Below are 13,210 nucleotides of genomic sequence, written 5' to 3'. Positions count from 1 at the left end.
TGTGGCCAAAGTATTTAAGCTTCAGCTGCTGTATTGAACATCCAGTGAATAGCCTGAATTCATTTCCTTAAATAATGACTGATTTGATCTCTTTGCTGTCCAAGGGACTCTCAAAAGTTTCTCCAGCACCACCCTTCAAAAGCTCCAATTCTGTGGCTTTTAGCTTTCCTTATAGTCCAGCTCTCACAGACATATTGCTGGGGGAAAAAGCACAGTTTTGACTATGCAGACATTTGTCAACAAGGTATTGTCTGTGCTTTTTAGTGTGCTGTCCAGATTTACTATAGCTTTTAATTTCGTGGTTGTAGTCACCATCTGCAGTGATCTTTGAGTCCAAGAAAATGAACTGTACCACTGCTTCCATTTCTTCACCCTCTATTTGTCAGAAAATGATGGGAACAGGTGTAAGGATCTTAGTTTGTTTATATCAAACTTCAAGCCAGCTTTTACACTCTCTTCTCTCACCCTCATGAGGCTTCTTACCTACTCTTCGCTTTCTGCCATCAGAGTAGAAGCATCCGCATATCTAAAACTCTTAATATTTCTCCTGGCAACCTTAATTACAACTTTTGATTCATTCAGCCTGGCATTTCCCACGATGAACTCTGCATTTAAGTTAAACAAAGTGACAACAAACAACTTTGTTGTACTCTTTTTCCAATTTTAAACCAATCAGTTGTTCCATGTTCAGTCCAAACTGTTGTTTATTGACTCACAGGTTCCTCAGGAGACAAGTAAGATAATCTGATACTCCCATCTTTCGGAGGGCTTGGCACATTTTGTTGTGATCCATATAGTCAAAGGCTTTAGTATAGTGAATGAAATAGAAGCAGAAGGCTTTCTTTGGAATTCCCTTGCTTTCTCCATAATCCAGCAAATGTTGGCAATTTGGTCTCTAGTTCCTCTGCCTCTTCAAAAAAAAAACAAGAACAAAACAGCCTGCTCTTCTGGTAATTGTTGATTCATATTTTACTGAAACTTAGCTTGTAGAATTTTAAGTACAGCCTTGATAGTGTGTGAAGTGAGTGCAATTGTTCCATAATCTGAACTTTCCTCAGCCTTCCTTAGGATTGGAACATAAACTTATTGTTTTCAATCCAGTGGTTATTGTTTAGTTTTCTGAATTTGATAGTATATTGAGTACAGCACTTTAACGCATCATCTTTTTGGACTGTAAATCACTCAGCTAGAGTTCTATCATCTCTGCTAACCTTATCATGAGCAGTGCTTCCTAGAGCCCCTTGACTTCATTCTCCAGGATATCTGGCTCTAGGTCAGTAACCACACCATGGTGGTTCTGGGTGGTGTTAAAATCATCCTTGTATCCTTCTTCTGTGTATTCTTGTCACCTCTTCTTAATCTCTGCTTCTGTTAAATCCCTACCACTTTTGTCTTTTATCATGTCCATGTTTAGCATAAAATAGTCCCCTCATATCTCTAATTTTCTTGATGAACTCTCTTCTTTCCCACTCTATTGTTTTCTTCTATTTCTTTACATTGCTGATTTAAGAAAACCTTCTTATCTCTGTTTGTTCTTCTCCCAATCCTCCATACCTTTCCCTTTTTTCTTTCCTTCACTTATTAGAGAGTGACTCAAAGACTCATCTTTTCTTCTTTGGAAATGACTTTCTCAGTGATCCCTGAGTTCACCCCATGCTGTATGGAGGGAGGAATAGAGCTGAGTCATTGACATGGCATGAATTAATATGCAAAGCAATGCCTTGACCTTTCTTTTCGATTATACACATCCATCCATCCGCCTAGGGGTCCAGAAGCCAGGAGTTTAGAAGCGCTAGGCTCACTTGCTGATTCTTTCTTTGAATAGCTATGTATTTGGACTTTGCTTATTTTGTTTATTGTGCCTCAGTTTATGATTAGCATACTAGCATTTGCTTATTAGGGGAGTGCAGTTATAGGCAAGGAAAGCCAGCCATTCGACAAGCATTCATTTGTGGTAGGCACTGGACTAATCCGGGGGAAATGCAAAGAAAAACAACAGCACAGCATCTTTCCTCGAGGACCCTGCACGATGATGAGCAAAGTTCCTGGTCAAATCTGTGGTCAGGGCAGAAAGAACCATGGAGATCAGAGGAAAGATGCCTCCAAGCCTGGATGTCCCCCCAAGTCTGAGTCAGGAAGAGAGGGGAAGATGCCTTCAGATGCCTTCGGCTCATGCCACGCCTAGCTTGTAAGTGTAGTTTCTCTCCAAAGTGGAGCAGCAAATGTTTAAAGACTTACCCCCTTTGGAACCCTCTTTGGCAGACTGTAGGTCTGGCAAGGAACATTCAGTTTGAGCAATGAGATTTTCTTTTTCACTGCCTCACCCTGACCTCCTCTTCCTCCTGCCATGTTTGTTAATGAAATGCCAACACCACAGAAAACCAGAGAATGGCAGCTTTCATCTCCTCTTTGTGCTCAATATGAATGGTTTTCTTTCAGAGACTCTTGTCTTGAAGAATAAAGAACAAGGTAGACTAGAGTGGGTTTCTCTTCCCTATACCAGTTATTCCTATAGGCAACATTGTACTTGGAAATGACTGCTTGTAGACTGTCTTCCAGGCCAAGTCTGGATTGTATGAGTCTGCCTTTGCTGCTAAAAAACAATCATGCACATTTTCAAAACTGCCATCTATTTAAAGACATTACATCACACCCTTCGAGCTCTTGGGCGAATACCCTATAGGACATCTCCTCCCTTCCACCCAACCCCTTTCCCCCACCCCACCCCCTCAGCACACACAGACACACAGACACACAGACACAGACACACACACACACACACACACACACACACACACACACACACACACACTCTCTCTCTCCCAGGGAAGTCAGATGCTGATGGGAGGAGAGGGGTGGACCATTGGTGATGAATGCCCAAGCAGGTGGAGCTCAGTTTGGAGAGTGGTATGGTAAAGAAAGAAGGTGAGATCAATTGAATGACATGTGAGAAAGAATAAATTCAGTTTGTGTCCTTTGCATTAGAGGAAGGTCATTGACAGACTCAAAAATGTAGTTGGAATAGCTATGATAATCATTATCATATTTAAACATTCAATAACATTGGAATACGTGTTTTTGTTGCTACATTAGCCATTCATTATTATCGAAAGGCAGCTTGGCATAGTGCATAGAGGCCTCGCTATTGGAGTTAGGGAGACACGTGTTCCAGTCCTGCCTCAGACACATCCTGACCCTGGACAAGTCCCTAAATCCTTAATAGCTTGTATGAGAAGTGCCAGAGCAGCTGCCTGCTTGAATTCAGGGAGAGAATTTCTTCACTAGGAGTCTCTTATGCCAGGGAAGTCATGGGTGTGGTAAAAAAAAATTACCAATTACTACTAATAATAGCCAACTTTAATATGGTGCTTACTATGTACCAGACACTATGCTGAGTGCTTTCCAGTGTGATATCATTGGATCCCCGACAACCCTGGGAGGTAGGGGCTATTGTTACTCCCACTTTACAACTGAGGAAAATGAGGCAGACAGAAGTTAGTGACCTGTCCAGGGTCATAGTGTCTGAAGCCAGATTTGAACTCTGGCCTTCCTGACTTCAGGCCTGAGTTCTACCGCCTGCACTAAGTGGGATCTTATAGCCCTACCCTCACCCACCCCTGGAAGTCCAAGCACCATCATGGAGAAGGGGAGGACTTAGGAAGATTGTCCAAGTGGCGCACATGACGCCTCAGAGACCTAACTCGGACCAGACCATCTTTTCTTGAACTAACGTTGACCTGTCTTCATTTGTCCTGCTTTATTCTTTGGCTTAAACCAACAAATGAACATCCTTGTGTTCCCTGCACATCCAGGTGAAGATCTGGAGAGAAATGACGGCAGCCTCGAGAAACCTTACTACATGTCCCCAAAGCTGCTTCAGATTCTGGGCAAGAAGCAAGCCCAGAAGGACGCATAAGAGCTTCCACACAGGGGAGACCTGGAGCAAGCACGCCAACCCTCCTCTTGAAACCGCGCTTTGGAATGGTGGGCAGAGAGCGCCTGGCTTATGCTGAGGACAGGAATCTGGTATCAGCAGCCGTTGTGCACAGAAGGGACTTCCTTCGAGGCTGCTGCCCCTCCTGAAGATCAAGGGGTAAAAGCCAAGCATTTTTTTAAAATAAAAAAATATCTCCAGCTTAAAGTTTTAATAACCTTTCTAACTCAGCTATTTCCCTTAGTGCACTTCTGCCTCTCTCTCTCTCTCTCTCTCTCTCTCTCTCTCTCTCTTCTCTCTCTCTCTCTCTCTCTCTCTCTCTCTCTCTCTCTCTCTCTCTCTCTCTCTCTCTCTCTCTTTCTCTATCTTTCTCTGTTTTTATCTCTCTCTCTCTCTTTCTCTCTCTCTCTCTTTCTCTGTGTCTCCTTTTTAATAAGTGTATATTTGTCAAGGATATTCAGGCAATTTCTAAAAGCACTACAAATGTAGAACCAATTAGCCATAAAAAAGATCAACTCCTAGTTAACCAGCATATGGTACAAAATGTGCAAATGTGGCCCGATGACTGTGTTATTACCTTCCACCCTGGCTGATCATCCTCTTTAAATTGTGATGGAATTATGTGGTAATGATTCCCTAGGAAGTCCATTTCAGTAAGATATTCAAGTCTACAAAAATGCTGTCAATGTCAATTGTGATCAAGGTCTTCCCTCGAGGATTATTGAAAACTACTTACAGCGAATCCCACTTTGAACCCATTCCAAGGAAGTACAGCTCTGTTCATGGTGACCTTGGGCATGAGGACAATGGATTCCATGGTCATTCTCTTTGGGAGAAAGCTGATAGTGCCATATGTGTTTCCTGGTCCTCTCTATGTGTCCAACACAGACTTCCCCTATCCGCCTAGGAGAAGATGGTCACAAAATTGTTTCAGAAGACTCGAGGCATCTCTCACTCACACTTTGTAGTTCTCCACTGGGGCACCATCTGTGCCTTAGTTTCACATTATGTTGAGGTTGAAACCAACTTTTTTCCCTTCTTTCCCAAACTTACCTTAAAGGAAGAAGCTTCTTCCATGTCGAAGTGGAAGGCTGCCTCCGGCCCTGGGTTAACACCTTTCTCCCTCTTTGATTCCTGCCATGAAAGGTTTCCTGAAATGAAGCCTTTCCTTCCAGGGCCTGGGAGAACCCTTACTTCCACTCTCCTCCCTGTGAACCCCAAGGAGAGTGACTGGAATATCACAACCACACCAGGCTGTTCCCCTGTTCATTTTCTGAGAGTAAGAAGCTGTGATGTGGTTGCCAGCGTGTAGAAGGTGCATCCAATCCTGTCTGTTATACTAAATGCATATGGACATTATGCATGTCGGCCAAACAAAAAACATGTGGATCTGAATTTGGGCCCAATCCTATTTCCACAGAGAACTGGAAGAAAGAAAGAATTTCTCAGTTGATTTGTAAACTAATTTAAATACTGATGAAGCAAAATTGATACTGAAAGGTAATCTTCACTGATTGCAGCTTCAGGGCCCATTCCAATGTCCCAAATCTGAGCATTTCCCTTGTTTGGGTGTAAGCCCCTTCTCTTTCCTCAGAGACCATCTTGGCTGCCTGGCATCCCTAGCCGCCAAAGCACTGAATGATTCCGGGGAAGAACTGTGATTTAGGGACATTGAGGGTCTATAATATTGAGAGACTGGCAGAACCATCACTAGCCAGGTGTACATCTGAGGAGAGTACCTCACACCCTCAATTCCCTGGAGGGAGAGCAGCAGGGGAAACTGAGGCAGAACCAGGCTGCTGCTAGGGAGAGTGCCCAGAGAAAATCAGGGAGTAAGGCACCCTAGGGCAGGGAGGAACTCTCCTGGGGCTCAGCCTCCAGGGAATTCAAGTGGGGCAGGGTAGGGAAGCACCACCGACAGCTTCCAGCTTTAACTTATCATTCTTACTAACAGGTGCTAATTGTTTCGATATTGCCAAAGAGCTGCAAGTGCTCTCAGAATTCTCTAAATTGAGCACCCGAAAGCAAAGCTCTGATTGCTTTGCCTAGTTCCAACTCTGCTCCTAGTTACCACAGGAAATCTATCTTCAAGGTGCTACGTATAGCTAAAAACAATGCTTCTCCTTCTGAAATGTCCCCAACTTATTGCTTTGAGAAAGAAAGAGGATCTGCCTCCATCAACAGTATCCTGGTGATTCCCTAGAGTGAAGGAGGGAGGGTCTTGTTCCTCCCTCTTCTAGGAGCTTAAAAGACGAGACAGGAGGCAGTTTAGAAAACAGCGTTGGCTCTGGTGAAAGTGGGACCAAGGGGACGTTGGGTGAACCAGCCACACTCTCCTCATCACCTGGAAAATGAGGCTGAGATTGGGCCCATTCCTGCTCTGGCTCTATGGTGGCTCCAAGCTTCTTTGGTTTCCCCTCCGTACCACGTGCCATCTGGGTCACCTGTGGATGATGACTCTGCTTCTCTGGGCCCAGCCAAATGAGAGGTTTCCACCAGTCACTATAGAAGGGCCTTTCTGGCTCCATAAAGCTCTAGTTTTCCCTCCTGAGTCACCATTGTCCAGCCCAGCCCAATCAAAAGTCTAGTGGAATGATTATAGGCTCCGTTCAGCGAGACTCATTTGTGAGGAAGCCTGCCTCTGGATGAGCAGTCCGAAGGATCAAGAGGGTAAGAGAAAGTCAAGGTCAATATGTAAGAAATCAATGAGCTGTATTTGCCCCTCCCTCACAGTCTTCATCAGTGGGAGGGTAAGAAAAGCAATAGGAAATAACAGGAGACGTGCAAAGTTGCTGCTCCTTTGCAGTCTGGGACATTGTTGGAGCTGAGGGGTTAGGGGTGGGGGTGGTCCCAGGAGCTTTTGATTAAGGCACATCTGCTGATTAAATCGAGATTCAAGAAGTCTTCAACCAAGAGAGAAATCCTAGAGGGAGGTACGCATTGCATTCGGCTGAGTTTCCTAAGGGTACAAACAAAGCTAGTAAGAATGTCTTATTTTTTTTAATCATAGAAATAACAAAAAGATAAGATGTGGTTAAATATTTCTAAGTCTAGTACCTATGCACTCTGGAGAAGGATTTCTCAGTATGGAAGTTTAAACTTAATTGGGCTGTTCCTCTTCAAGAAGAAATTGTCCTTTGCTAATCATCTCTTTGTACAAATGAAACATGCAGAATATAAATGAGCCTCTCTGAGAAGAAAATTTAGACGCCATTTTCTTAATGAAGCAATTAAGGTAATAACTGTGGAAAATCAAAAAAAGGAATATTAATATTACAGCCTAGGTCTGGTGAGAAATTTGAAAACATAATTTTACAAATCATTTTTAAAAATACTATGCTATCTCAACTGATATCAGAAAAATACAGAGAATTTTTTAGCAATTCTGGTTGTTTTAAGAGTAGACCTAAAAGATCGGGATACTGTACTTTTAAAAAAATATCCTTTGAAAGTGATTGCATAGGTTCCTGATGAGCCCTTTGTGAGTTTATCAGTAGGTCTAACAGAGGATCAATTTGATTTCCCCATGCAATTGAGGCAAGAGAATTGTCGGCAGAATCTGCCCCGGCGTATCCAGTGGGATCCATTCTGTCGCTATCCTAACAAAGGGCTGAGTATTTTCTCATACCTATGTTTACAAGATGTTGATGCCAAAATCTGCTCTTTTCACTAAAAGCAAAAGCAGCTGGAGTTTTGAGGGCTGCTGTGGAAGAAAGGGACAGCAGGTGGCAACCGTCCCCTACTGATGCTTTGCCATTGACTTGGTGCCATTCTCCCCCTAGTGGAAGACTTAGAAAGAGACCCTATTACACGTCTCTGATGAAGATTCTGAAGAAGCCTAATGTACAGACTAAGAAGCTGTAGGATGCAGAACTGTAGTCACCCCTGGGAGACGGGAGCTGTTGCTCTCACTTACTTTGTACATGAGAAACCCACTTTCTTAGAAGTATTGCGTCTGAGACACTGGTTGATCTCTTGTGGGCTTTTATTTGCATGTTTTATACCAAAGCTTATATTGTACTATGTAAAGCCATTAGAAGTCGCAAGGGAATTGTTAAGAAAATGGGAACATTTTATACTAAAATATTTTGTTTGCAATTATCTTTTAATTCTGGTGGCGTGGACATTTTGAAGCAAATTGTGAAGATGTTAAGCATTCTGTTAAATGGTTTTAAAAATTCTTATTTGTAAATGGCTGATCCAGATGTAGAAAAATGCAAATCACAACACATCACCCTATCTTTGGGGGAAGAAATCCTATGAGACATAAAAGGAAATCAGTTTTTGAAACCCTTCCACACTCCCATCCCCCACTGAATCAGAACACAAATGAAGCCCCCCGCCCCTCCATCTACAGATTGTTCCCTCTAGAGGAGTGTACATTGTTTCCTAGTAAATAGATGAGTTGCCTGTCATCCAGCCTTCACTGCTTCTTCCTCTCTGACAAAGTGCCTTACCAGCTACCCAAGATTAGCCAGCTTTTATGGGCAAGTTTACAAACCTTGTGAAAAAATGCAAAAATTGAAATGAGTAGTGGTCCTTTTTTAAAAAAATCTCTTTTTTTCTTTTTGATCATTGGTTGAAGATCAATTACCATTTCACTAGATTTGAAATTGTCGCATGGTACAGACTGCTGTGGGGCATAGACAATTTTCCTTACACCTAATGGACAAACATGAATGTGTGATCTTTAAAGAAAAGAGATCCAAAACAATCCTTTCATTTTGGTTCATTTGTTTTAAACGAAGAGATCAGTTTAAGAACGACAGGATTTTTGTTCTGGGATTTGTTCGTTGGTTTATTCTTTTGGTAGTAATAGCACTAAACCTCTGAAAACATACTAGGTAGAAACACTGACTTTCTCAACATACTACTGAAATCAGAAAGGAAATCTTATAGGATCTTAAAGGGAAGCTTTGCCCCCTGGAAAGGTCACGCTCCCTTGGAAAGAATCATTTCTTGTCATAAAACTGTGTTTTCTATACGCCTTTCATTTTCTAACTTTTGATATGAATAATCAATTTACTTGTACTATGTTGTTAATATGTATTGTGGTCAAATCCCCGGGAATGTCATTTCTAATTCAGATTAAAATAATTTTACTGGTACCACTAACAATAGGAAAGTGAATTCCATCTGTTAGTCCTTGTCACCAGAAGAGTCGGTAAAACATTTGTCCTAAATAAATACTTGTCTATCACATCACAGTAATTTATGAAGGGCTGGGGAATCGATAATAAGTTACTGTCAGTTTCATGTATAATCACATTTTAATTGAAATGTGATTTTAGATAATCTCATGCCAAAAATAAATTAACATGAGCACATGACAGTCTAAACTTCATAATCTGTGTGCTTCTGCTGTGCAGAAATATTAGGAACATAATGTTGAACATTCTTTGATAACTAAAATGTTTACTCTCTAATGAAATTTGTTGTTATTCATTGTTTTAAAGCTATTATTTGTCTTTTCTCCTAATAAAGATTTAAGTAAGAAAGGTACTTTTTTCTGTTGTTTCATATGTGCAAGTTTAAAAAAATCTCTTTCCAAACTGAGATGTTATGGCTACGTCTGTAGGGTAGGAAACATCCAGATGTTGGAGAACACGTGGATTTTTAAAAGATGGTTTTTCATGATTTTCCTCATGTATAATGTCCTATAGGAAAAATGTGCGAGGGAAAAGTTACCCAGACAAGTTAATGTAGAAGAGAAGGGAGAGCTTTGGATTAAAACGATGTGGATCAGCTAGTCTACCCTAACTTGATCATGAAGAGCTTACTCCCCAATTGTGGTTTTCTTTCCACCGAAAGCTGTTTCATTCCCTAAAGAGCAAAAGGTTTTTGTTTCTGTTTTTTTTTTTTATCACCACCTTGGGGGCGGTGGGGGGGTTATCATGACCTAGGACAGGCACACAGTCATCATTCTCATGGATGATGGCCAACAATCAAAGCTGTCCATCCAGTGCCCATTAGGTTTCCCAAATCTGAGAGTCACAGAGGACATTTTATTCATGAGACACCAACTATTTTTCCATTACTTCGAAGAAAAAGCTCACTGATTTTTAAGACAGAAAATTCAACTCTCATCAAAACGGTGATGACTGAGTAACCAGAATCTTTTGTACTGAGGCGGTTTCCTCTCCTTGGCCTGTGTGGAGCCCCAAACTCCTCACTTTCATAGATTGATGTCAGGAATCTTCTAGAGTGTATTCCAAAGACTTCAACATATTATTCACCCAGTGAATCTTCACCAGACATTTTACTGGGCGATTACAACAATAACACTGAAGTCATCTTGCAGTTTCAAACACAGTTTGAATTGTCAAATCTAATGTTAAGGTTACTTACGATGGTCAATTAAAATTTGTTCAGTCAAGTATACCACTTAATGTTTAAAGAATGAATAAGCAAATGGTTACAAATGGTGATACTGCAGGAAGTTCTACATAATCTCCATTGGGAAATGAGAGAGGGAATGGAAAAGGGGGAGAAAAAGAATACAAAGAGGAGCAAGGGAGACAATGGAGGGGGAGAGAGATAAAGGAAAGAGAGGAAGGGAGAGAAAGAGGGAGGAATGGAGGAAGAGAAAGAAAGGGAGAGAGAGGGGAAGGTTGACAATGAGAATGTAGGGGAAGAAGGGAAGGAGGGGATGGTAGGAAAGAGAGGAGAAGAGAAGAAGAAAAGAGAAAAGGAGAAGAGAGGAGAGGAAAAGAGAAGAGGAGGGGAGGGGAGGGGAAAGGAGGGGAGGGGACAGAGACGACCAGGAGATGGAAAGAGAGAAGAGGGGAAAGAGTTGAGAAAAGAGAAAGAAGAAAGAAAAGAGAGAGATAGAAGAAATGACGATGGAAGGGAAAGGGAGAGGGAGAGCAGAAGGGGAGAGAGAGAACAGATGGAGACAGAGAAAATGGCATGAGATGGAGACAGAGGGGAGAGGGAAGAGGGAGAGAGAGAATAAATGTACCTGAACTTTCAAAAGAGCCTGCCTAGAGTCGGGGCAATCACTGAACTTTGTGGAGAAGCTGCTGAATTGCTAGGAATCGCTGAACTTTGTGAGAGAGAGAGCCCTCTCTCAGCTCTTCTGTCAGCCTTCCCCTACGCTGGCTAGCTGCCGGATCTTGGCACTAATGGTATTCCCAGCATGGAAATGAGCCTGGGCCCTTACCGTCCCAGGACCCCACACTCAGCCTACAAAGTTGCCAAGGCTACGAGTCAGACTGGGCACCAGACATCCCGAAAGGACCAGCCTCACTACCCACAGAGCAGTATGTTACCTGTAGGCTGACTACCAAGTGAGACCGTGGTTTGAGTCATGGCACATCTGTGTGTCTAATCATTGGACCATCTAGCCAGAGCCTGGAAGGATATTGAAGATGATTTAGTCCAACCTCTTCATGTGCAGGTGAGGAAATCCAGGTAAGTAACTTGTCCAAGGTCACATAGGTCTTGGGTTTAAAACAGCACTTGGCATAACGCAAAGGCACATAGGTAGACAGTAGGTGCTTAATAATTCCTTGTTGTTATTGAAAGTGGCAGAGCTAGGATTTGAATCCAGGTCCCAGGACTGTAGGATCAGCGATCTTTCCACTATGTCATGTTGGTTACACACTGAGCTAGGAATCCTTTTCCTTGGGTGGAGGGGAAGGTGGTGCAGACAGAGATAGCACCCCAATGGCATGTGGATGCAGCAGCAGAGGCCACAGCCAATCCAAGCAGTCCTGCCTCTGTGAGGTGGAGGGGGCAGGAAGTGGACTTTGGTTGATGCTGCCATCCTGGAGAAGGAGTGGAGGGTCACTAGAGGGTAGGAGCATGTTCCCCCAAGCCAGCTCCCTGGGGCAAAGCCCCAAACATCTCACCCTTGTTACCACACCACCAGGGGCTAAGAAATTGGCTTCATCTTCTTCTTTGGGCCCTTTGCAAAGATGGAGCGATTACCCATTAGCAAAGATGCTGTTCAAGACATCACGGAAGATGTTCCTCTCCAGTGTGTGAGGTAAATCAGAGGCTCTGCTTGTCTCATTCGTGGGGCATGTGCGGCAGTGTCTCCTCCAGTCATTTGTGTGGGGCTGTGTGTCTGCCTGGGCCCACTACTTCATATATGAGACAGCAAGCAAGCCAGAAAAGGAACAATGAATCGTAGCTCACACTTCAATTGTGCTTTACGTGTATTATCTCATTTGATCCTCACAGCTCTATGAGGTGGGTACTCTTATCATTCCCATTTTACAGATGAGGAAACTAAGGTAAGAGAGCATAGAAATGGCTGGCTACAGCCCTAGAGATGCTCTTTCAATGGACATGAGGGATAGGGAAAACTGGAGGATCATTGTGGAATCCAGGATTTAGGGCTGGAAGTGTCCTTAAAGGTCACTTAGTTCAACCTCGTTTTACAGACAAAGGAAACTGAGGTTAATTGACTTACCTATGTTCACAGGTGATAAGTATCAGAGGGTGGCTTTGACAGCGAGGATTCAAACCGAGGCTGTTTGATTCCAAATCCAGTGCTCTTTTCACGGCATCCCAAACATCTGTCCAATCCCTGAAAGAAAGAGAACATGGAATATCTTCGGTGTACAATTCACACATCTAGAAAAGAGAAGCAAGGCAGCGAATCAGACGCCAGTAATTAAGCAAATAAAAATGTTTTCAGTCTCCTGTTAAATGGCATTAACACCGACTGTGTAACAAAACTAATCAAATGTGAGCATTTAGCCAAAAGTGAAGGGACTGATGTGCCAGCAGGATTCACGACTGAGGCACGGATTAAGCACATCTGTCTCTAGGATATGCTGGCTTTGCATTCATGAAAGCGGGGGTGGGGGGGGGGGGAAATGCTCTCTCTCCCTTTCTCAGCTTTTCCTTCTCATTCCTTCTCAGTCTCATTCTCTCTCTCTCTTACACACACACACACACACACACACACACACACACACACAGATTTATTAAATGTCAATGTTTGTGGACATCTTTCAGTCATCTATGTTTCCTAACATATCCTTCCCCTTATTCCCCCTAGAGAGTCAGATGTCAGAATAATGGAAAAAAAAGAAAAGCTGTCCTCCAAACTAAACACAGCCGGAAGTGGGAATCCCATGGAAGACAGCTTCCTCTGCACCCTCCGTACACTCGGGCTTCTGACCTCCCCTCTCAAGGTGGACTTGAGGTGCCTTCTCCCACCTCTGCTTTGGGGTCCAGGTTGGTATAATTTTGTTATCAGATTTCTTCAAGAAACCTAAGAACAAAGTGGTCACTTTAAAGACACTCCCCCGGCCCTTTCTA

The 13,210-nt window shown here is 42.9% G+C and overlaps 1 protein-coding gene across 11 annotated transcripts in view; it reads left to right on the top strand.

The window, feature by feature from the left end:
* SLC44A5 (solute carrier family 44 member 5) overlaps nucleotides 1-9,436 on the top strand; it is a 371,344-nt gene extending 361,908 nt beyond the window's left edge. For 7 of the 11 annotated variants that reach the window (XM_072649867.1, XM_072649868.1, XM_072649876.1 and 4 more), the window contains 2 exons: nucleotides 1,959-2,188; nucleotides 3,813-3,902. In XM_072649867.1, coding sequence (XP_072505968.1) covers nucleotides 1,959-2,185 — 227 coding nt within the window. In that variant the 3' untranslated portion in view covers nucleotides 2,186-2,188; nucleotides 3,813-3,902. Of the gene's footprint in view, nucleotides 1-1,958; nucleotides 2,189-3,812; nucleotides 4,142-7,610 lie in introns of those variants that run through there. The other 4 variants (XM_072649869.1, XM_072649871.1, XR_011975904.1 and 1 more) reach the window with 3 other exon arrangements.
* The last annotated feature ends 3,774 nt before the right edge of the window (nucleotides 9,437-13,210 follow it).

This window comes from Notamacropus eugenii, chromosome 2 (assembly GCF_028372415.1).
Source record: "Notamacropus eugenii isolate mMacEug1 chromosome 2, mMacEug1.pri_v2, whole genome shotgun sequence".
NCBI classification, from domain to species: Eukaryota; Metazoa; Chordata; class Mammalia; order Diprotodontia; family Macropodidae; genus Notamacropus; species Notamacropus eugenii.
Note: the sequence above shows the minus strand (reverse complement) of the source record. Positions and strands in the feature narration are given on the sequence as shown.